This window comes from Cataglyphis hispanica, chromosome 22 (assembly GCF_021464435.1).
Source record: "Cataglyphis hispanica isolate Lineage 1 chromosome 22, ULB_Chis1_1.0, whole genome shotgun sequence".
NCBI lineage: Eukaryota > Metazoa > Arthropoda > Insecta > Hymenoptera > Formicidae > Cataglyphis > Cataglyphis hispanica.
The window spans coordinates 2589948-2616126 of record NC_065975.1 but is presented as its reverse complement, the minus strand read 5'-3'; the positions used below and the strand labels follow the sequence as shown (position 1 = coordinate 2616126).

Below are 26179 nucleotides of genomic sequence, written 5' to 3'. Positions count from 1 at the left end.
TGAGAAAGGGAGAAACAGAAAGAGAGAGGGTGCACCCTGTTCAGGGAGAAAAAGAGAGAGAAAGAGGGGGAGAGGGAGTGATATAGCTAGAGAGAGGGAAAATGAAAGAGAGTAAGATAGAGAAAGAGAGAAAGAATGATAGAAGGCTCGTTCGCCACACCAGTCAGTGTTTCCCGAACTGCTGTCAGTGACAGTTCCACAATCATGCGGCGGCGGATTTTTGATTATTGATTCGTACTAATCCGTAACGAAGAGATTCTTTTTTTTTCTTTTTTTGCTCCGATAATTCTGTCGCGTTGTCTGTTTGAGTTTTTTCTTCGTTCTCACATTTCGTTTTCCCATTAATTAGACACTGTGCTCGGGAAAACTTTTCGTCGATTTTCTGCTCTCGCACGGTGCTACGCTTCACGAACTCTTTGTTGTTTTTGTTATTTTGAATAATTGGAGTAAATATGGTAAGTACAATTATTTATAACGATTATCGACTGACTAATCGTCTTTTTAATACTCATAGATGCAATTTTTTTATTTAAAATATGATAATTTTTTAACATAAAGCTACACATTGTCTTTTATGTTATTAAAATTAGAGCATTATCGAGATATTTTTTAAATTTATTTAAGATGATTAAATATCTTTGATTTTATTTTTACTTATAATTTCAATTTTCTTAATCAAACAACAAGTAATATATCATATAATGACATTTATAATAATAACATATAATCACATTTATGTCATTTTTTTAATTTTACTGTTATGTAATGTAATTCGAAAAAGAAGTTAGAGGGTTTTAAATTACCATCGCGCCATATTCTTCTATTAAATTTAATCGATTAAAGATCTATAGTAGTTTTCTAAATATTCGGACGTTAGATAAGAGAGGGTTTCTTCGGTTAGTGCTCATTTCGATCGCCGTGCCGAAATCTTTGACGTATATAAATTGGCTGAACAATTTGCTCCAATTTTGCGAGCATCAAATGATCGAAAAAAAGAGACAATTTAAAATCGCTCTCACGACGGAGAGATATTCACGATAAGATGTTCTGCGTCTAACACGTTTCTCTTACACGCGGCTTCATCTTCGAGCCGTTTGATCTTTTTTTTTTTGACACGACGTTATTACATCACGCGTGGATTCATGTGAGACACCGTGGAACCGGTCTGAAAAAAGTTCGATTCGAATGTCGGATTAAAAGTAGATATGCGAGATCGCGATCACTCGCTTGTGCCATTATTAGGACACAAATTTTGTTATAATTGACAATTAAAACGTGCACTTGCAACGGTTTACTTTCAAATCATCGACGATATTTACGTCGCTATTTCACCAACGTCGAATTTAATCAACGTCAAATTGAGCAAAAAATTTAAAATTAACAAATACGATATTTATTATTAATCGATGCCGGTTAAATTTGTTGATGAAATATTTCTTACTGATTTCAATGTCACTCATCTGTTAGAATGTTTCATTGTACATTACATTAAATGATTTTAATTTAAGTTGACTCGGTCTATAGGCAATTCTATTTATTGGAGTTAATTGTGGAACTTATGGAATTTTGAATTTATTACTATTATTATTTGTTATATGCTAGGTGTAGTTGTATTATCTAAAATTATATATTTATATAATGTGACAAATATGATTTTATCATTGTTTGTAAATTAACTACTTCCTTTTTTATTTAATTAATTTTAGAATCTATCGATGTTTAAAAAATTTTTTTTGTTACGAATTTATATAAATAATAAAACTTTCTATTTAATTAATCATATTAAATAATTATTTAACGAATCAGTTGGCGTGAAAATATCATAAAGATAGAATTACAGAAACATCAACTTTAATGCTAATTATCATAATTGAGATAAACTGATTTATCAAGTAATAATTGAGTATCGCTACTTTGATTTAAATTTTCGGACATGTAAATCTACCCACATTTGCTAAACCACAAAAAATCTATCTATTCGAGATGCAGCAACAATATATTTAAATACAATAACGATTTTGCGATGGAAATCAGGGTAGCCGTACGCACACGCATATACGCACATCATCAATACCTTTGTTGCAGAATCAAGAACTCGTTCTGTCCTTCCGGGTGCTACGTCTCCTCTCACTTTCGTCGTGCGACGACCTCGTTGACGTATTTTTTGACAACGATATAAATCTTAGCCGAACAGCGGCATTGAAATCGCCGAGTAATAGCGTGACGTTTTCGTCGCGCGTGGGAGGGCCTTTTACTTACACAGATATATACGTATGTCTGAATGGACATACAAAAAATGAATATATATCCCATCACAACTTCATTACGTGCCTTGTAACGTTATGTTACAAGATTCACCTGTTCGCGCTGAAAGCGCGCTTTTGAAGAATGCCTGTGTAATTGAATCGGTAAATCTTTTCACTTTTCATCTCATCCTTAATCTCGAGTGAATCTTATCTAATCAAATTTTATTATTTCATATTGAATGAAAAAGCTATGTGAGCCCGCGGTTCCGATATATGATTAGTGTATACTTTGTTTTGATTATTTTATTCTTAGATAAATAAATTAACGAAAATTAATGCGATCTATTTGGTGCTTCAAATTATCTGTAAATTTTTGCATTGCCTTTATCGATCTTGTCTCGCCATCATTAATCATTTCTTGCCAATTTGTGGCAAATAATAAATTTATTTTATCAAGTATATCTCCTCCTCTCTCATAAAATTTTTTTTTCTTGTAGAAAATATCAATATCTTTCTACGCGATGCATCTGTATCAGCTTATGCAGTTTTTATTAGAACTATTAACAGTTATAATCTTTATCTGTTGATCCGCAATCTGTTTGTACATTATATTTCTTTTTGATATTAATGATTATGTTATTTGTCTTTTTACGCTGTCTTTATATTTTATATATTTCTCTTACACAGCTTACACGTCACACAATGTCAATATTGTTTTTCCTATGGATATAAATACCAGACAGATTATACGTTCTAAATACGACTGTAAAACACCGCTTTGCAACCGCACGGAGGATTATAAATCTCTATCATATTAACTTTCTATCTCATTTTATATGAGAGAATCGAGTCATATGTATGTCGTATAAGTAATTATAATGCTAAAGTTAAACTAAGCTAGTAGCATTTTTAAACGTTTCTTCCAGGAAAATATCAATATTTTATTTGTGAGCGGCAAGATTGATCTCTGGATATTTATTAAGGTGCAATCGTTTATTTCTCTTTTATTCTATGAAGATATCTTTTATTATCCGATTCCGAAGTCATTCGTGCCTTCGTCGCGATCGTAGGATGCAATGGATTGCGCTGAATTATTAATGAGCGTCGTTAATCGTGACCGACCAGTATAACGGTAAAGAAAAAAAAAGAAAGAACTCGTTTTCTTTCTGTTACATCCATTGGTGAAACTTCGAAGGATCGGGTTTTACAACATTTTGCCGTCAAAATACTTTGACATTCACTGTTCCGTTGCTGCGATGCGATATCCCGCTTATTTTGAAATCATTACGGACACTTTGATAGATGTAAGATATAATAGGTTTTTTTTTATATGTCGGGAGGATTTGTGCAAATTTTTTTATAATACACATAATATTATATTGATGAGCTATAAGTAATTTAGAATATTTTATATTCTCTTTCATTTTATAAGAAATTAATTCTATAAAATAATATAAATAATATCAATTTTCACATATTTTTATTAAATGCTACGACATGTGTCGTAAAAATCTACACGTGAATATAATTTATAATTAACTTATTTTTTTGTTAAATATTAATGCCGTTAAATCATGTGTTAATCTTAAAGTAAATACGTCTTCTTGAGATGTTTATTACATATATAAGCACTTATGCGTACCAAAATATTAGAGATTCGATAAAAGTCTTAACAAAATTAACTGATTATTTAAAAATAAATAACTATAATGCTAAAGAAAGATAAAGATAGACAAATTGGTGCAGAATCACGATATAAGATATGTAGAATGTTGTTGCGTTGTAAGAGGAACCAGCGATACATGTTTTGCTGTCAGTGAGTGAACGTACGTACAAGTACTTACCGAATAAGATGGACTTAGAATAGAAATTCCGGATTCCAACGGCTTTCTATCGCAATTCTTTTTTTGCGGAATTACGACGCCGCATTATACGCCATTTATCGCGAATTATCAGAGCCCCGGACAGCATAACGCTCGATCTAAACAAGTCTCGGAATTCCAAGCGAGAAAAGTAACAACGATGACGTTAATTGATTCAGGTGTATTTTATGTACGTCAACATTCGAGGCAACTCTTGTGCTGTCAAACTTTTTTACTTTTTTATTTTTTAACAAACAAAAGACGATTTAATAGAAGATTTAAAAAATATGGGATTATAGATGTAAAGTATAAAATTGAAATGTTTAGAAATTAAACGTTCTCTTCTTTGAAGGGAGTTTATGCTGCAAACATGCGTGCACGTTTAAGATCTTTTCCGCAGGAAGTGAGGTGAAAGAGTGGGCGTAAAGATTGTCTCTGGAATATAAAGTCGCATCGAATAGGAATGTTATCGCAAGAGAGAAAAGATGAAAAGAAGCATATTCATGCCACCCACGCATTTCATGTTTTGCGCGCAGAAAATCGGTGCAAATTTTATAAATGCGAGCATAAAATCCGGTGAAAGTAAAAGGGCATATGAAACCGAATGGAGATTAGAAGTGCGAAAGATTTTAAAAAAGGAAATTACGGACAAATAAAATAAGAGAATATAAGAATAATGAGAGAAAGAAAGAATAAAATATATACTTGAAAACATATAAAGATATTATTTATAAAAAAAGAATTATACGGATACAAAGAATGCTTTCTCTTAAATTGCAAGAATACAAATTATGAAGCTGAGAATAATTCAAGAAAGTACGATGAGACATAATAACTTTAGAGCGGAAAAAAGTTAACGTGCAGTCATTTCTGTAATAATTATGAAAATTATAAAAGTAGGCGGTTTTCATGATAATATATTATTATTTTATAAGCACGGAAGTGTCTATATTTAACTGTTATGTATATATAATAATTCGATAACAATAGTAAGCAGAATAAAAATATCTAGAATGAGAGAATATTTAGAATAAGAGAAAAAGAATAAAACGATGTAGAAACGGTGCTGGTTCACTCGCGTAAACCGCAATGTTCAACTTCAACTGCTTTCCAACGTAACCTACATACGCTCATATACTATCTAAAGGAAATGTAACCCTTTTAACCTTCTTATTAATATGTGTGCCCAAAGTATTTCAAAAAATAATGTGCGGATTGATTAATACAAATTTTTTTTAAAGAATTTATCGCATATAATATATGTTGCAAATATTACAAAAAATACTAAAAATTAAGTAAAAAATAGCGGAATATAGGTAATAATTATTTTACACGTAAATATTAAATAATTATTACATATATTTCGCTATTTTTTATTTAATTTTTAGTATTAGAGAGACGGTTATTCTCTCAGAATTTTATTAAATTGCACAATCTAAATATTATTAAATTATTTTATATATATTATTATCATTTTATATTTCTATTTTTTATATACATGGAATATATTTATATAGATTATATTATATATATGGAATATATACGATTTAAAAAGAATAAATGCCGAGATGTTTGAGAATTAATTATTATAAAGTTAAACTTGGATTGGAAAAAAGGAAATAGGAAATTGACAGCTTGGTTTCGATAGATCAGCAATATGTCTTATAGCAGGAAACCAGTGGAAGTTTCATAAGCGTGCGACATCACGCTTGCAGTGCTAAAGGCCCCTCCGGCGGAAGTCAGGTGAAAACGGTTTGCAAACGTGCGTAGCCTGAAAACGAATCGATACGCACGTATTAATATACGTATAGTGATGGGCTAATATCGGCTGTAATTTTGAAACATATCAATTTCATTCGCAAAAAAATATAATATATAATGATCGACAAGATAATATTTAATATATTTTTTTGTTAAATGTTATTTTTTTATATAGTTAATATTTAGCGAATAAAAACAAATTGACTCGAATAAACTACAAATTGAAAATGTAAAATAAATGTCAAGAGAATAATTTTGAATAAGTTGAAAGAAATGCACGTACCGAGAGAAAGTTAATCCTTATATCAATAATATGTTACAATATTATAATAAATATAAAGATAAAATTGTTTTATAATTAACCAGAATAATTATCATATATACAATTAAATTAATTATCGTATAATACTCTATTTTCTAAAGAAGATTCTAAAGGAGAACACTCATACATACACACATATTCTATTCACATAATTTAAAATACGTTTTTTACTTGTTATATTGGCGAAAGTATCGAGCCCAACAGTATTTGAACGTATGTGGCGATTCGCTCGGACATGAGCGGATTTTTTGCTCAGAGTCGGGTGGTTTTCAAATTCAAACTCTTCTCCAGACGCACGGGACGCGGATACATGTTTAACAGGTTGTTTTATATAAGTGTTTTAAAGCACACACCATATAGAATAGATTACCATCATCGCGATTCTGGAACCAGGATCTAGATAATAATAAAATTGTCCAGCTCTCAATATTAAAAGCAATGTCTGGCGGTGAACGATTGATTTTTTGGTACAACAGAAGTGCGCAGAACAAGGGATAACTTAATACGTGTGATAGTTGAAGCAATTGTATGGCCATGTTTTGTCGAAGGACAGCAACTTATTTTAGCGTCGAAAGTATTAGAGGGGAACCGCATATAAAACAGGAAATCGCTAAAAATATTTACAAGCACATAATACGAATCTCGCATCTCAATTATGCAGATATGTCGATTAATTTTAATTGACGAATATAACGGGAGAAGAAGCGATTGTTTGAAGTATATAGGTATTTCTAATTTGTGTGTATAATAAAAATATGCAAAAAAATTCGTCGATTTTTTTTCGTGAAAGATAGAAATTGCGCGCAATGTTTGAATAATTTTTTTTACTACACGCAGATTGATAGTATCTCATACGTCATTCAAGGTTAATTAACTTGGAAAGTGAAATTCGTCGCTACGTGCTGTTTTTTAGGTTGCTCAATGTACCACGCCGTTTCGAGGCGTTGTTCTCTTCATTATTCTCACAACATCGCGTCGTCAACTTTACACATGGAATAACGAACATATGTTTTTGCTTTTCAAGACAATATGTGTCGCATTAAATATTTAATGTATAAAAAATTATATGATACTTTATAAAGATTTATATGACACAAAAATCTTTTCAATTACAAAAAAGTAATTGTAGAGTATTTAACATTAAATTCGTTTATTTATAATTTTCAAAAAAAAAAAAAATTTTAATTTTATGATAGGACAAAACTATGCCAAAATTATTTTATGTTATGCCAAATAATAAAGTCAAAATTAATATAATATAAACTTTATATTTTTATTGATTAATACTCTAATCGTTATTCCAAAACAATGTATTTTCTCTAAATCGAATACGTAATATAAATATTTCAAAACATTGTTGAATTTATTCCATAAAGTAGATTTAACATAGGAACAGTAAATATTTGCACTAATTGTAAGTAGGTTATTTCGAGATTAAAATTACGTGTTTGCATAACGTATCGCAAGATATTCTTATTATAATTTATGTATTTTCTTTTAAAGATCAGAAAGATTTGATAACTAGCATCAATGTCAAAATATTATGATATCTCAATTGAGACCGACAGAGTACTTATATACAACTTTGTGATTAGAAAGCGGTTTATATAGAATATACAAATCTCAAAGATTAATCTGTCCTCATCTTGTGGCTTGTATTTCTCTATATTTTCTATCTAGTTTTTTGTAGAATTAAATATAATTTTATTTAATATTTTTATAGTTGATTAATAATTTCTGTCTCTCTTGAAACATTATATATGAAGACATAAAAATTCTGAAATTGTATGAAACAAATTGCACAAAATGATTTTAAATTAGTACTAAATGTTTCCAAATTTCATAAAGCATCTGATAATATCTTGGATATCGTGAAATAAAACAGAAACTTATTGAGAGTTTGGTTAAATAAATTAAGATAGATAAGCAATTTAATGGACAATTGTTAATATGAAAATAATTAAAAAAATTATGCTTAAGATTAATACTATTTAATTATTTGTGAGAACATTAAACTATTAATTTTAAAAATTATTATAAAGGGATACATATGCACAAAATTGCAAGATCTATAAAATAAAAAAATTGTATATTGAATATTTTAATTGCATTTTTTCTGAGATAAGTTTTTGTTTTATTCTTAGAAAACAAATTACATTAGATTCTACGAAAGGTGATGTGATAATATAATCTTAATCCAATAATTTCTTCAAGGATACATATTGCGCGAAATGAGAATTGCCTTGATCAATACATGATTGCATTGAAATGACGAAGAAATTTTGCTTTAATCAAGAATAATAGCCGTGAAATTAAAGTTAGCCTTCTGATAAAAACATAAAACACGAAAAAAGGCGACGAAAGAATTTAGAACTTAGTCATCGTCCTCATTGTAGCTTCGCAGTTTTATTATTACTAACAATTGAAATCTTCTCTTTTATAGAATTTTATTAAGGGCATATTAAAGCAAGAATTATTTAATTATAATTAGATTATAGAAAATTATATAAAGAAAATATTATATATTTAAAACACATTTTTTAAATTGACAAATTTTATATAATTTTATATATTTTTTTATTACTATCATTTCTTCATATTTGATAATTCATAATTTTTATAAATAATATGTTAGATATTTTTCTATTTTAATTTTGTATATACTATTTAATTCGAAAGTTTCTGGAAGAAAGAAAAACGGGGAACAAATTGTTAATCCATGAGAAACGTTAAGAATATAGATTGTACTTCGGGAAAGTACGGCGTAACCATTGAACGTACAAACTAACGGAAACGATCAGAAGAATAATAGATAGTTTCTTCTTTTTTTACCGCCGGCACTTTCACTTGAACCTCGGGTTAAACATTAATTGGCTATTAATGAGCACGATACTTTTCTTTAGCGGTAGTAAAAAGTTTAACGCGTGCCCGTAATTTATATTGTTACCGGACGAGATAGGCGTAATGCTACCAGCCGCACATTACGCCGTCGATTGCATGGCGATTCTCGCGTTCTAATTACACGATAGGGTGGGCAGTGTAAACCACGGAATGAGGAAACCATGTGGAAAAATGCACGATTGTGCATCGATGCGGGTGTAATAAAAATTCAGAGCTTTGCGAAACGTTTACACACTGCAGCTTCAAAGGATATTTTACACAATGTAAGATGATGATTTATGTTCTTTAATAACTCTATTCCGTGTGTTGGTACTAATTATTATGAATCTTAATATGTTTGCCATTTTTAATTATTACAATGCTAGTAAATTGTCTACTAATTATAATTTTAAAATAATTTTTTAGTATACTTTTTTATTTATTTCTTAGAAAAATTAATTTGTTTCTGTAAAATACAAAAAATGTTTATCAAAATATATTTAAGATAACAGTGATGTACACAATTTATAGTAATTAATCAAAGTTATCAAAGCTAATTAATAATTATAAAAACATAGTAAGTTTTATTTATCACAGTTCAAAATTTCACCTGTTATTTTAAATTAAACGCTAATAATTAATTAATAAATTTTGCAGTCCCGTTTTCAAATTCTGCCAAAAATTTCAATCGTTTTTAAATTTAAATTTAAGTGAAAGTAGAAAGAGCGGATTGACAAGCAATGGGATTGTCACTAATAGGTAGTAATGAAGAGTGGTATAGTTTATAGTTCAAACTTTACATGTGCAAATAAATAAGCTGTGACCTCAATGGCATTTGCTAAATTAAATTATTATATGACTGAATAAATTATTGGCTTGTCGTAAAATTATGAGAAATGTTGTATCTGCCTGTTTAAGAGAAATAATAGTTGTGGGTATACTTAAATAAAATTGATATACAAAAGTATAATTTTTCATTAAAGAATACTAAATTATATTAAATTGCATTAAATTATTACATTTATAAAAGAAACAATGATTTGAAATATCATAAAATTTTGTCATTGAAAATCGTATATAGCATTGTCTAAAAGTTATGTACGTAAAATAATTCTCTTTAATTATAATATAAATATATTTATATATATTTTTAAATACTTTAGATTAGTATGAGATCTCCCATTTTGTATTTGCATGATCTTTTTGGGATAAAATACTGTATGCTCTCGAATACATTGTGGCACCTATAAAAAGTTAAATGTTATCTCTTATGATTATTCATGGTTTCGTAAAAAAAAATGTGTGTCAAGTACAAGACAATTTTATTAAAGAATTATATGTATATAAAATTATAAGACATAGAATAGACGCTATTGTCAATTTCAGTATAAATTTTCAAGTACATATTAATACTGATAAAGCAAGATATAATCAGTCATATAATAAAATCATATTACAAATGTGCAAATTAAATGTCATTGTACAACGAAAAAAAAGAAGGTAAATGTTCTAAAATTGTGAAAAGGAAGAAAAGGTGCCTCTCATTAAAATAGATATGCTTCACAAACATCATCTCTAGTAATTGTTACATCAGCGCACAAATTATTATTAATGCGTCAAAGATATATACGGCGAGAGCGCCTTACCTTTCAAGTTTTCATAATCGACTTGACACACCGCGACGAGAATTATTGCTCAGCGCGATCGTAAAACGGTTAGCTATTCATACCATTCTGATAAATCAGGTTGCGATTTACATTTAATTATCGCGGATTCTTGCAATTTTTGCGAAATCCGATGAGATTATCGTTGTCGACACATAAGATTCATACAACAGTCATATTCCCAATGCAAAGCAATATTTCTGGTATTGATAAAACTGTATAAGCAATGTTATATAAAGACGTCTACATAAATCTATATAAATTATTGATTTGCTTGTGATTTGAATCGTGATTGTAAAATGCAAAGCAAGGGTAAAAAATTTTTCCCATACAGGGAGAATGTACATATAAATGAATAGCATATAATTATATCTTTTTACCTCAGAAAATCATAGATATTTTTGATACTAACTTGTGTATTATAATTGCGAAATTATCCAATATTAATAATAAAATAACCTACCATAAATAAACTACTACAAAAACTCATAAAAATTTGAATTTAAGATATTTAATTAAAATATAACGAGAAGGTAAATAATGGCGCGCTGTAAAAAGTTTTCATAAGAGAAAAGTAGCTTTAATTTCAACATAGAAAATATAGTTTGAAGAAAAATGGTATGTAAATTCTAGGACGTCGCATAAACACATCAGATATATTTTTCCGTGACTTTGATTTTTACTAATTATAAGTTAGATGTAAGAGTCGCTAGTTAGAAAGTCTAAGCAGTTAACGCTGAATCTCCGCTACAAAAAAATTATTTACATAGTAAGAAGAAACACATCGGTTCTGTGAAAATCGTGTTTTATTTTAACTGCCTGAGGCATCGAGTGAAGCCTTTACCATAGGTATACTCGAGGTCTGACACCATATTAACAATAATTATGTCATCTCTGTATAGGTCGTTCTACGAAATAAAGATCAAAATGCAACGCATTTAAGTAAATATATTACATTATGTATAAAAAGATATATTAATATTTGTACAAATTGATAATTTTCTCTTGTTTATTTAAATACGATATAAATATCATTATGCTTTAATATTTTTTTATAAAAATAATTATTTGTCTTTATATACAATACTCTGACATATTATAAGAAACCGCGGTTGCATTTTATTGTAATCAACGAGACGTATAAATCGGAGTCACACCTCCTGCATTTTGATGCGCTAAATCTGTATCCTTTTTAATCTTTGGCCGATTGCAAAAATCTCGATAATGCTAAAAAATATTGCAAGGCGAATATGATGAAAAAGAATAGAGAACGCGAGGAAGGAAAGAAGCACAAGGCTTTCAAGACTCGAGCAAAGGAGGTAAACGGAGTGACACGTAAAATAGAAAAATCACATAACGGAAACTCAAGATACGATCGTTTTCAACAAGTAGTTTTTGAAAAGAAATAAAAAATAGAGAAAGAAAAGACAGATAAAAATATTAAAAATTAAATAAGTAAGAAAATTTATATAAATTGCTTAAATTTTAAATTTATAATTAACGTATTAATATATTTTTTAAAGAGTAAAATAGTTTTTTTATTTAAAAGTTTTTTGTTAAAATTTTATCAAAGGTTAAAATAAAAAAGTACATTGCTTTATTTTATTATACATATTTTCCGAATAAAGGTTTCACGTAAAAATATTTCGTATAAATAAAATATTAGTTCGAGTAATTTTTGTATATTTGCTTGCTTTCTTTTTTGTTGCATATAATCAATTTTTACTTTTATTTTCTAATCTGCAAAAGAATTTATTATAATTAATATATGCAAAGGCAAACACGCGTTAGATCGAATGTTGTGGATTTACAATCACCAGTAGAATGGTTGTCTTAATAGCTATATCATGCTATCACGATTGGCGGAAACGTTTCTATTCTGCGGGAGAGGTCGACGACAGTAATTCAATAAGGAATGTGCTTGGAACGTTCCGGAATTCGAGCAGAAATAAGAAAGCTTGACGCCGCGGGAAATAGGGAAATAGTATTAATTGAAAAAAGTATAATACATAGGAAGATATTATTTATGAGAAAACTCTATTATTATATAAAATGTGTAATATGATGTTCACGAATTCATTAAAATATAGGAACAATAAAAAGACAATAATAAGAATGATATATTCAATTTTTAAAATAAAGAGATCAAAGAGATTTATGAAATTAAAATTTACAATTATACATAAATCAATTTATATAAATTATTTTATAGATTAAAGTTAGTAGATTTTTGTTACATTTATTTATAAAGATAATATCTATAAAATTCATCAATTTTAGCACATATTTAATTTTACATATGATATATAATTGTATCAAATTTTTATTGAAATTGTAAGAATAAATCGAAAGGACTTTATAAAAAGATTTTTAGAGAAGTTATTAAGAGAACAGCAAAATTTAATGCAGTGTATGCAGTCTAAATGAGAGCGCTCGAGTGTAAACCAGGTAAATGTAACGAGGTAACATGGCACGGTTGAAAAGAAAGCCTAACACAGTAGAAACACCGGTAAAAATGGATTTGTTGCATCTCACGGAACTTCCATCATTGTACGTAAGATCATATGAGTCATGCATTCAATTTTATATTACTTAATTTAAGCGTGATAATTCCCATTATACCGACTGCTTGATTAGAGATACATACATTTACCTTATGTAAAGTACGAGACTTTTAATAAGACGTAATAATGCGCTGCATTTTTTTTATAAACTACTGATTAAAATCAGACAAATTATCAATTGTTAAAGATAATTCTTATTTAATTGTTTAATTAATTATGAATTCATCCTGCTATATAATAAAAATAATAGATGTATGACATTATCTAGATAATAATCAGTATACAAGTTTTGTCACTTCTACGAGGCTTAAGCAAAAGGGAAAACGCGCATTGTGACCAATACTGAGTACATAATCCTCAGCATAATTGCATTTCTTCGTTAATAGGCACCATCGAGAATCGATTTCTCTCGTTGGCAGTGAATCAACAATTAGACGGGTCGGGTGCGTACCTTTTTACAGCGGACTAACTTTCGAAAATCCCGAACTCCGTATGTATATGTACAACCGCGAGGAACGTCAGTGAAATTTTCACGGATGGACGGCAGCGCTGATCTAGAATCTGCCACAAAATCGACCAACAGGACTCTTGTCTGCATCCTGTATACGGTCATCAAGGCAATCGATCTCAAACGAAATCAGAGATGGAACGAGGACGATTCGCAATGTCAAATGTAAACTTAGTTTTTATAACGATTTCAGATACTAATCAGAGAAATAACAGGATTTGAATCCGGTATAATCTTGATGAGTTTAATCTTCTGCAGATATGAAAGTTTGTTTTGCGCTAATCGCCTTCTCTTATTATTTCAAATAATTATTAAGATTATTTTCCCATATTTACGGCATTGAAACCATATGAAGATATAATATTATTTTGTAATAAATTGATTATATAAAAATAATAGAATAGAGAGAAATGTGATTTGATTTGCATCTATAAAATGTATTATACAATTGTAGATGAAAACATAAGTTAAAACTTGATAATAGACGTTTAAAAAATTTTTTATAATGTATTTTTATGAAGGAAATAATATCTTTTATGAAAAAAAAATTTTAAAATTATAAAAAACTTTTTTTAATATTTATATTATATAACAATAATATATTTGAAATAATAAAAAAATTATATTTTACATTTATAGCTGTATAATATACATTTATTGATTTATCATAAAAATGTTTTAATAATAGTGTGCAATGTTTTACGATCCACATTAAAATTTGTTATGTAAGAGCAAATCAATTGAAAGAAACTAATAAACTTGATATATCATGCACTGATATGTCACTGAATTGAGGAGGACCAAAGATACATTAAAGAGTTAAATCTCTTTGTACAGCTAACATACATATAGATATAGCAATTAGTCAAAAGGTGGCTGGTATCAAATAAAAATTTATCATATCTTTTATTGAGTTGTCTTCGAATGAAAATAATTTTACATATTATAGAATCTCTTTTATGAGGATACAATAAATATAAAAAAATGCTTTTTAAATTTCTTATTGGTTGCCAAAATTTGTATTTATATTTATATTTATTACATATGTTTTTTCGTACTGACCCTTGTTCGAAGAAGAACTGACTACTGTCTTGTTGTTTACTTCTCATATATCGTCAGGATCAAGCTTGCTTGTATTTATATCAGATTCGCTATCGGTTACTTTTAAAATTTGCCATAATGTCATGCAAACATAAGAGAAGATACGTGCTTTAATTCTACAGAGATGATAGAAAATAACAAGATTATAAGCAGAAACAAAAGATTAAATTAACATTTGCATTAACGATGAAAAATCCATAAAGTTAATAATTTTATATGAAATAGAAAAGCGCGAATATCTTTATAATTTATTAGCGTGCTAATTATCAATGATATTTGACAAAATTGAACCGAGATACTTTCACTTTGAGATATATAAATTTTTAGCTTATGGAATATTATATAAACTTAGAAAGAGATAAAAATTTACATATAAACTTTCCTATACAAAATATACTTAAAATATGAGTTCTATCACAAAAGAGAAATTGATAAAAAACAAGAATATATATATATTTGTGGTTGTACCGAATCTAATAAGAATTTTGTGATAATGAAAGAAAGAAAGGAAAAAAAAATGCGATATCTCGATTTTAAGCATCTCGGGCATGTCTTCCGAGATGTCGGATAGATTCGTATCTATCGGTGGATTGCGCGGGCGACCGCAAGAGGAACGTATTTCAAAGGGAAATTATCATTCTGTCAAGTCACGGATACTTGGCTGGCTGTATAACACGAGGGGAGCCGTGCACCGAGGCAATAGAGGCCGCGTTCGTTCTAAAAGTCTGGCATAGAAATCTCTCGCTCTCTCCCGGTACTTACGAACATGCATACAGCCAGACACCGGCTACTATGCAACGACGACGACGCAGATAGTTCTCAACGAGATAGTTGCCACAGCGAAATCTCCTCGTCCTTCGTTGCATTTATGTTGAATTACGACGTTAAAAATAAGAAATCGTGCTAATTTCTATCTTGCGTCTTTATGTCAAGATAAATTAGCTTGTTTCACATTTCGCTACTTGTCGTAACATTCATTCCCGCTAAAAATATAAAACATACATACAAATTGAATTATTATACAAATCTGCTAAAGACGAGATAATGAAAAAGCAAGTTTTAGACATATTTTATCAATCTGTGCTATGAACACGATTGTAGTAACATACATGTATACGAAGAAGTTAATTAAATGTATAAAACAAGTCGCGTGTTTGTGCAAATTAAGCATTCCATAGACGAGATACATCTCTTCCTGAGATTAGACGTAAATCCCCATCGTTCATCTGGCTAATTAATAACAGTACTAATGACTGAGTCGTCGGCCTAGAAGTGGAGTCGTTCCCACGTTGAAACGAATGCGTTTTGCGGCGATAATGAGCGCGACAATGAGAAATGAGGTGAAAAAAATGAGAAAAGAGACGGGTACGGATAATTTTTTGTTCGACGATGTCATTGTGTGACGCGTGGCGACGAGAATACGAGAAAATCAAGCAAATGTAGAGCACCGGTTCTCGTTCGCGCGATGACATTTATGAAATATATATTAACTCATGCTTAGAGAAATGTGTGCGTAATATACGGAGTGCCTTTCAAAATGTGAAATTTGCACCAATTTTAGCGATAAATCTTTTGATTAATTTGATCAATAATTTTGAAGCATTACATTATCAAAGAATTTTTTGCGAGCTAAATTAGATATTAGAATATTATATTATTTTTTTTATACATATTTTTTATATACATATATTATATTATTTTTTTTTATACATATTTTATACATACTATCGTTAACGAACGAACGAAATATATTAATCAAAACTCTTATATATAAAATCCTATATTATTTACGTTAAATACATAAATATATAAATAAAATGATAAATGCATAAATATAACTCTAATGTTTCAAGCATTATAAGATATCTATTTTCATCATTTGTAACAAGACGGGAGATTTAATAAGCCGGCTTATTCTCATACAACGTAGACCTTCGTGTAAAGTGAAATCGGAACAGAATGATTAAAGGTGTAATCGCGTTTTCACTTTATCCCATCAATGTCGCGAAGCACGAATTAAAAACTTGTTATGAGTGCAATCGAGGAGATGATCAGATAATCGTGTGAAATATTTTGTCAAGTTTAGAGACAATTAATCTCGACACGTCGTATAATAAAAACGGGGAGAACAGCGAGACATGAGAGGCACGCGAATGAAAAACTCTAAATGACATAAACAATTTATTTATATCTCGGTAAATATTTCTACCCAGCAATTTCAATGAAATCTTTTCTCGATAAACTCCACATGACGCGGAACGGCCACTTTGCAGAATGCAGGAAAGAAGTTTCACTTCTTCGGCATCGCACGAAGAACCGAGAGAGAACGGCTCGGTGTCTCTTGATATACATATAATAAAAGCAGAGAATCGCGCGCGGATTTGAGTCGAATATTATTAAGGCAGTATCGCGTAATGATATTCAATGATATCCGCGAGGCCTTCTCACGAGTCGTTCACGAGGTTGAGAACTTTCCAGGATCGTGGCTGGAATACGAATCAGATATACACCGTTAAAAAATCTGCGCGTTGTGAAGTCCGGATCGGCCGTGACCTCGAAAAAAAAAAAAAAAAACGAAAAAAGTCGACTCGAGATCTGTTGCTTTTCTCTCGTATATTCGTTAATAATTAATACGAGCGAAGACGACGAATTCTCTGCGTAGTATTTTATCTCCTAGTGCGAATATATCTATCTTACGAAGAGGCGCGATAGAGCGTGACTTCCATCTCGATCTCATGCGAGTCAGGAGTGAAAACACGATTCGAGCGTATGAACAATTCGCATTGTTTTCACGATCATGCATTAGAGATAATTATTCCAATGTTGTGTTAAATAATTCTATTTTATTCTAAATACGAAAATATAAATGAGCTATACAAAGCTGAATATCATGAATAAATATTAATGTAATTATGTTTTAATGTCGTATAAGGACTAATTATTTTTGTTTATAGTTGATCTTAAAATTCAGCAATTTCCTAAAATTATCCATTCTTTACAAGATACATATTTTTATAAATTTCTTCTTTCTTTCTATGAATATGATATAGTAGGAGATAATTTTCTTGAATATTTTCCACGCTGCTGGTTATGCTTGCTTATTTATTTTTCTATTCAATGAAGTTTCTACATTATTCGCGTTTGTCCGACAATGGATTCTTTGAACCATATATTACTTTCACTATTAGCATTTTTTGCAACGAAAAGTGCTTGAATAGATATGTATCTTTATTATGTAATAATTATAAAATATAAAAAAACGTGAAATAGATGAATTATGTTGCTCTGCTAGAGAGAAATATAATACATACAATTATATATACATATAAATTTATTTGTGAGTTTATGATAAAAGAATATTAAAAATATGAAAAATATGAAAGTATAAAAAATATCTCCCGTTCTTGTTATTTCTTGTTTATTTTCAATTCTGTTTTAATTTTAAATTAAACCTAAGTATTTAAAAAAGAGAAAAGTAAATCTGCAGTCAATTTATTAAATTCTATTAATTTATTTTTTTTTTGTAAGGATTATTTTCTTTTGTTAATTGTTAATTCTTATTATTGTAGAACATAATCTGTCTCTAAACCTTAAATGACTTTCGTCGTGGTCTTTGTCAGGCATTGTAATACTAACGAATAAATATAGACAATATTCTAAATTACTTTCTCTTCCAAGTGCAATGCATATGTGAATAGTACTTGCGACAGGAGAACCGTATATCGGATCTTTAACCTTATCGTGCGTGAATACCTATAAATACATAGAGTTAAGTGCAAAAGTTTTCCAAGTATCGAATAATAGTAATGAAACATAAAAGAACATAAGTTAGAGAGAATTTATTTATAATAAATTATTTATAATAAAGTTTTGCTATTAGTATTTCTCAAGAAAAATATGAGTACTGTTACGTAATATAAAAAAATATTGCATTTAAACTAATTATTAAATATTGTCTTTAATTAATTAATTGTTATATTTGCTTACAAACTATTTCATGATTATTTCTATACATATAGACAAAATAATAAAGAAATAAAATTTTTATTATATTTATAAGCCAAAATTATAGATATAAGTAATATAATTATGTATTAAGATTTAAAAAAAAAGATTCAAGATTTGCACGAGATACTTTTATGCAGGTTTTTTTTTCAGATTCGATTGAAAGCGATATACGGCAGCAGGCGGGGGCATTAAACTCATTACATTCTCATTGTGCTTACCTGTTGTTGCGTTATCTTCACCTTCACTTTCTTTCCAGGCATCGAACAGCAGAATTACTTGGAGGCTGCTGCTCGTCTGCTTCGCGGTGCTGCTTATAGGCCTTCTACAGGATGCCGAAGGTAATTTCTGCGTTCGTTAATCTCCAACGGTATCTGCTTTTGCAACGATTGCATTCTGAAAATCGTAACGATTAAATCTATTAGCCATAAGCAACTGGCATTTATACCTTGAAACAAATAAGAGTTATTAAAGCTTTAATAATGATTCTATTATCGATCAGTTATCGATGATTGATCAATAACGTAATGCCTTGTTTCATAGCGACATTACGTCAGAGTCTATAATTCCAAACGATATATATAATGATTGATAATTTCTCCATCGATTATATAAATTTTTCACCGATCGAAGCGATGAGTTGAATGCGCGCAGGTGCCGGCCGATCTATCCGTCACAAGAGCATTCACCTGCGCGAGAAAAAGCGCGCGTGTACAAGCTTCCGGTTACACAAACTTGTATTATATAATGTCCCAAAAGATCGACAAAGGGATATTGCGTGATATATGCAAAACCATATGCGGTTCCAGATTAATCGGTTTTAACGGGTGAAAGGCACTTGCCTTTCGAAGTTAAGTTTCGTGTTGTATGTATAAGAGTGAAATCTTACGCAATGTTGAAACACATATTCGTGCGCGACGTTGCGTAATGGCCGAAGGAAGAATCGGAGCGAATTTTACGTAATTATCCGGCGATTGTGTCTGCATACATATGTGTTCGCCAGGCGCGAGAAAGAGATTCCGCAGGCCGACGACTTCCGCGCCGTCGATCTCGAGCGATCAGGAGGTCTCAGCCAGTGTCAACAGGTTCAAGGTCACGCGAAATCGTGTCAGCAACAAGAATACGAAGAGCGACCTGCAATCTGGCAAGACGAACGATTACAAGGTACGTGGAGCGTACGTTAAATATCAATATGTTAACGGTAACGATATTACGAGCGTGTACGATCCATTCCAGCGAACGGCTGTTTTCATATTATGTGCGAATTAATTACGCTTCCTCTTCCACACAGACACACACACACACACATACAAGTTAATACTGAATTCCTTGAGATTGTTCAACTTAAGTTGATGCCCGTTGTGATTCATCTCCTTAAAAAAATTATTAATTGTAAGATTTTTCCGAGATTCTTATCTCGAGACAATTTATTTAATAGCTAGTCTCGATTTATCTCTTTTTGAATTATCGAGTATCCCTCTGTAACTGTTTGCCATCAATTTCGAGATATATCGAACATCCTGTTCCTATTTTGATTTTATCAACGTTCTTCAACGTGATAAATAATTTTTGTGGCGTGTCAATATTTAAAAAATATTTTTAGAAATATATATAATATTTATTATATTGTATAATTAAAGATTTTATATAATCGTTTTATAAGTATTTTAAAATAAGTGGTATTGTGTGCAGTTACGTTTTGTTAATACGATTCTCCCGCATTAATTTTATATCATTTTCTTCTATACAGCTGGTGTGTTATTACACCAATTGGTCCCAGTATCGCACTAAGATCGGCAAGTTTATGCCGGAGGATATTCAACCTGATCTCTGTACTCATGTTATCTTCGCCTTTGGATGGCTAAAGAAAAACAAACTGACCAGTTTCGAATCGAATGACGAAACGAAGGACGGTAAGATCGGTCTGTACGAAAGGGTAGTAAATCTTAAAAAAGCCAATCCGTCTCTGAAGATTTTGCTTGCGATCGGTAAGTTTGTTTTGCTTCACATTTGTATTATCTTGTCAAAAATTATTGATCCTGGCCACAAGATTAAAATTACATTATGTAGCTTCTTTACATCTAGTGTCAATTCCATGTTAATAATTTTTTGCGATATTTAAAATGCGTGTTACGTTAGAATGTTATGTTAGAATCTATCAATTATAAGGGAGTTTTTTCTGCTTTATATACAGGCGGTTGGTCCTTTGGTACGCAGAAGTTTAAGGATATGTCCTCGACGAGATACGCTCGACAGACCTTCATCTACAGTGCTATACCATATTTGCGAGACAGAAACTTCGATGGTCTTGACATCGACTGGGAATATCCAAAGGGTGGGGATGACAAGAAGAACTATGTTCTGTTGCTGAAGGGTAAGGACTCGCTTGGAAAAGGGCAACAACAACAAGTTTGCCGGGTCTGGAAATGTCGGATACACGCGCAGCGTCAATCTTAATAACGCGATTATATTGCCTATTGTTTTAGTCCTTATGCTAGAATTACATGAGTTTGACATAGCACGTGGAATCGTTTGACATTTTCATTTATCTCGAACACGTTCGTTCATATTGCATGATTTAAATTAATTTTTAATTGTTTTCTCGCTTCAGAACTCCGAGAAGCTTTCGAAGCGGAGGCTCAAGAGAAGAAAAAACCTCGTCTCTTGTTAACCGCCGCGGTACCAGTTGGACCTGACAATGTTAAGAGTGGATATGACGTGCCCGCTGTTGCCAGGTATGATTATAAAAAAATTTTCTGATATTAATGTGAGATAAATTAAAATACAAAATTGTACATGAATATAAAATAATGTTTATAACAAATAAGAAATAACACGAATAGATCGATCTTTAATTTTTTTTTATGCCATATTAAAGTTAATTAATTATATATAAATTTTGTGTAAAAAATATTTGCTTAATATATATGGAAATATTATTTGCTATTAAATTTTATTCTCCACTAATTGCCAAGTGTTTTTTGCAAAATTCTAGAAGGCATTCTCCTGATCTGCATTTATTATATCTCGATAGCGATATGTAGAAATGCATTCGATTACTTAATAAAAAGAAAATGCATTTTTTCATCTACTTAGTTATCTAGACTTCATTAATCTCATGGCCTACGACTTCCACGGCAAATGGGAGAGAGAAACCGGTCACAATGCTCCTCTGTACGCCTCGTCATTGGACTCGGAATGGCAGAAGCAATTGAGCGTTGACAATGCGGCCACGATGTGGGTTAAACTGGGCGCACCAAAGGAAAAATTGATTATAGGCATGCCTACGTACGGCCGGTCCTTCACCCTTTCGAATCCGGCAAATTTCCGCGTACATGCAACAGCTAGTGGCGGCGGAAAAGCGGGCGAATACACTAAGGAATCAGGTTTCCTCGCGTATTATGAGGTACTTTCCTGTCTCACATTTACAGTGTAAATAAATTCCAAATCACAATATATAAATTAAAAATTTAAAACTTTTTTTTACCTTATTAACACAATTAAAGTTGCATTTTTTTTTTAATTTTAAATAAACTTGATAAAAGAAACTGTAATTTTCTTTGAATACTTTATGAAATGCATTATTTGATTGAGAAATATAATAAAAATTGAAATATCTGTAACGAAGAGTGAAAGATAAAATCATTTTTTTAATTTCAGATTTGTGAAATGTTACATAATGGCGCCGCTTACGTTTGGGATGACGAGATGAAAGTACCCTATCTGGTGTACAATGATCAGTGGGTTGGTTTTGACGACGAGAAATCTATCAGGAATAAAATGTACTGGCTGAAGAACAAGGGTTACGGAGGTGCCATGGTGTGGACAGTCGACATGGATGACTTTAACGGTACTGTTTGCGGTGGAAATGTTCGGTATCCTTTAATAGGTGCGATGAGGGAAGAGCTCAGAGGTGTCTCGCGAGGTTCAAACGCCAAAGACATTGATTGGAGCGCAGTTGCTACCACCATCACGGAGACGATCGTGAAGAAACCGGAAGCTTACAAGATTTCTGTTTCGGAGGTTCTTAACAAATCGAAGAAGCTTCAAAAGGCTACGACACTTGTCATTAACACTCCAACTCACGGTAAAAATGTTTTAGAATTTATATGTTTAGTTGCCCAAGAAATTAGAATTATGTTTATTATATTTTATTTGAAGTTAATGCGATAAGCACATATATTTATTTTCTTAGGCGTTTAAGATGGTAATTAAAAATTCTGCTACGATCATTTTTATGATCAGAGATTAATTGCGCGTCATAGTGAAAATTTTCTTACTTATTGGCAGAGAGAGAGGCTCAAACTATTTGTTACCTGACAAATTGGTCGCACAAAAGGCCGGGAATGGGACGATTCAATCCGGAGGACATTGATCCTACTCTCTGCACTCACGTGGTATACGCGTTCGCAACTTTGAAGGATCATTTACTTACCGAAGGAAGCGATAAAGATGTTGAAATGTACCAACGACTAATCGCACTTCGCGACAAGAATCCAGACATTAAGGTATTTGTCGTAAATTTTTACAAATTATATTCAATATTTTTTAATATCTTTATATTGTCATTTTTATATATTTTACGCGCATTTTAAAATAAAACGAAATCTTAATAAAGGAAGCCATTTTGTAAAAATTATTTTAGATTACAGATTACTAATTTTCCTATTTGCATTATTTCAAAAACAAATAAACAAGAAATTAATGAAATGAATTAAAATTCAAATGATTATAAATAATTGAAAAATTAAATAAAAAATATTATTCAAAAAAATAGATTGTTGAAACTTAATACAATCACTTATATTTTATGAAAATATTTTCAGATTTTACTTGCTATTGGAGGATGGGCGTTTGGCTCGACGCCCTTCAAGGAACTTACTAGTAACACATTCCGAATGAATCAATTCGTCTATGAGGCTATCGATTTTTTGCGAGAATATAAATTTGACGGATTGGATGTTGACTGGGAATATCCAAGGTTTTTTTTTCTACCTCATGTTTTTTTCATCTTATTAAATGGCTGTGTAATATACAGCAATGTATATATTATAATTTTTCAAAATTTTTATAGAGGAGCCGACGATCGTTCGGCCTATGTTAATCTTTTAAAGGAGCTCAGGCTAGCTTTCGAGGGCGAAGCGAAAAGCTCTGGTCAACCGAAGTTGATCCTGTCAGCCGCAGTGCCTGCAAGTTTTGAAGCCATTGCTGCAGGGTAAACATTACAGATATGTCGCGATTTATAATGATAAAAATTCAACTAAATTATTTATTTAAGTTTTATATTTTGTTTTATATTTAAAAGTTAAAAGTAAAGTAATATTTTATTTTTATAAATTAATATATAAGAGTTTTTAAAATTTATGAGACAATTGGAATGTTTTTTCTTTAGATATGATGTTCCCGAAATATCTAAGTATCTAGATTTTATCAACGTAATGGCATATGATTTTCATGGTCAGTGGGAAAGACAGGTTGGCCATAACAGTCCATTATATCCTTTAGAAAGCGCTACTAGTTATCAGAAAAAGCTGACAGTGGTAAGTACGTAAATATCATGTATTTATGAATAATGTAAATATATAATGTTTCTTAATTGATATTATATTATTATTACACTTTTTTATTTCGCTTTTTTATTTAGGATTATAGTGCGCGAGAATGGGTGAAACAAGGAGCTCCGAAGGAAAAGCTCATGATAGGAATGCCCACATACGGTAGGTCCTTTACTCTGGTCGACAAAGACAAGTTCGATATTGGTGCTCCAGCATCTGGTGGTGGATTGGCTGGAAATTTCACCAACGAATCTGGATTCTTGTCATACTATGAGGTTTGCTACTAAGTATCGTTTTTTTTTTATTTTGTTTCATCCGTTTTTATATCCGTATATTATTCTTTTTCTGAGGAAGCAAATGTAATGAAATATTTATTAAATATCCGTTAAAAAAAAAGAATTATTAATTTTTAAGAATTATATTCTGTCGTATGATAAAATATTTTTACAATAAAAATTTATAATTTATTTTCTAATAAATTAAAATGTTTCTTGTTATTTATATTTGCTCGAATAAATGTTTGGTAAATAGGTCTGTAGCTTCTTAAACGAAGACAACACGACTCTAGTGTGGGATAGTGAGCAACAAGTACCATTTGCGTACAGAGATGATCAATGGGTCGGATTTGACGACGAAAGGAGTCTTATTAATAAGGTGACCATATTCTTGAATTTTTCTTTGATTTTTAAATTAAAATTTCTAATATTACTTTTTGAATATTAATTATGTGTTATACAGACTTTTTTATGCATACATTTCTTACATCTTAAACATTATATTTTTTTACAGATGGCTTGGCTTAAGGAAGAAGGCTTTGGAGGCGTCATGATCTGGTCAGTTGATATGGACGATTTCAGAGGATCTTGCGGAGCAGGAAGGTATCCGCTGATTAAAACGATGAAGAAGGAACTGCAAGATTATAAAGTCAAGCTAGAGTACGACGGTCCTTATGAAAGTATCTTGAGAAGTGGAAAATATACTACTAAGGATCGTAAGTAAATCGACATATATTTTTTATATACGTTGTATATAAAAAAAATATTTTTATTGCATGAAAAAATGATTACAAAAGAAATTTATATTAATTATAGCTTGAAAATCTATAAAAATTACGTGAAAGAGATAGCGAAAGAGAAAGAGAAAGATTAAGATAATTATAAAAAATTTATTTTATTTTGAAATAAATTTTGCAGCGAATGAGGTGCTATGTGACGAGGAAGACAATCATATATCTTATCATGCGGATAAGAATGATTGCACGATGTATTATATGTGCGAGGGCGAACGCAAGCATCACATGCCTTGTCCTGTGAATCTTGTCTTTAATCCCAATGAGAATGTATGCGATTGGCCGGAGAATGTCGAAGGTTGTTTGCATCATACGCAAGCTCCACCCGTTTAAAAATGAAAAATGTAATAAAAAATAAAAAAAAAAACTTGTAAAATAAAGAAGCGACGAAAAAAAATCTGTAGGGAAAATAATATTATCAAAAGTATTCATCATATAATTCGTAAGTAATGAGACAATATTACCATTACTATGAGCATTAACCAACAGACACTTTCCCTCTCTTCACGATTTTTTTTCTCTTTTATTCCATTATATATATATATATATATATATATATATATATATATATATATATCTTACAAGTACTTTATTTACGTTTAAGAATTTTTTTCCATTCTCGTCTTTCTTTATCTTCGCCAT

General features: G+C 30.5%; 1 protein-coding gene across 1 annotated transcript; it reads left to right on the top strand.

The window, feature by feature from the left end:
- The first annotated feature begins 168 nt into the window (after positions 1-168).
- LOC126857560 (probable chitinase 10) lies at positions 169-26022 on the top strand. Its single transcript, XM_050607122.1, has 16 exons — positions 169-455; positions 19173-19254; positions 19917-20077; positions 20664-20901; positions 21108-21287; positions 21525-21648; positions 22010-22319; positions 22574-23000; positions 23204-23421; positions 23740-23894; positions 23988-24128; positions 24306-24453; positions 24558-24743; positions 25000-25122; positions 25258-25459; positions 25662-26022. Exons 1-16 carry the CDS (start codon positions 453-455, stop codon positions 25868-25870), a joined length of 2907 nt encoding a protein of 968 aa, XP_050463079.1. The 5' UTR covers positions 169-452; the 3' UTR covers positions 25871-26022.
- Positions 26023-26179: the final 157 nt, after the last annotated feature.

Bases quoted from the DNA above. Each gene is read 5' to 3' on its own strand.
- LOC126857560 (XM_050607122.1), top strand. The intron at 21,288-21,524 runs GTAAGGACTCGC...TTCTCGCTTCAG, and splicing joins CTATGTTCTGTTGCTGAAGG to AACTCCGAGAAGCTTTCGAA. The intron at 24,744-24,999 runs GTTTGCTACTAA...TTTGGTAAATAG, and splicing joins GATTCTTGTCATACTATGAG to GTCTGTAGCTTCTTAAACGA.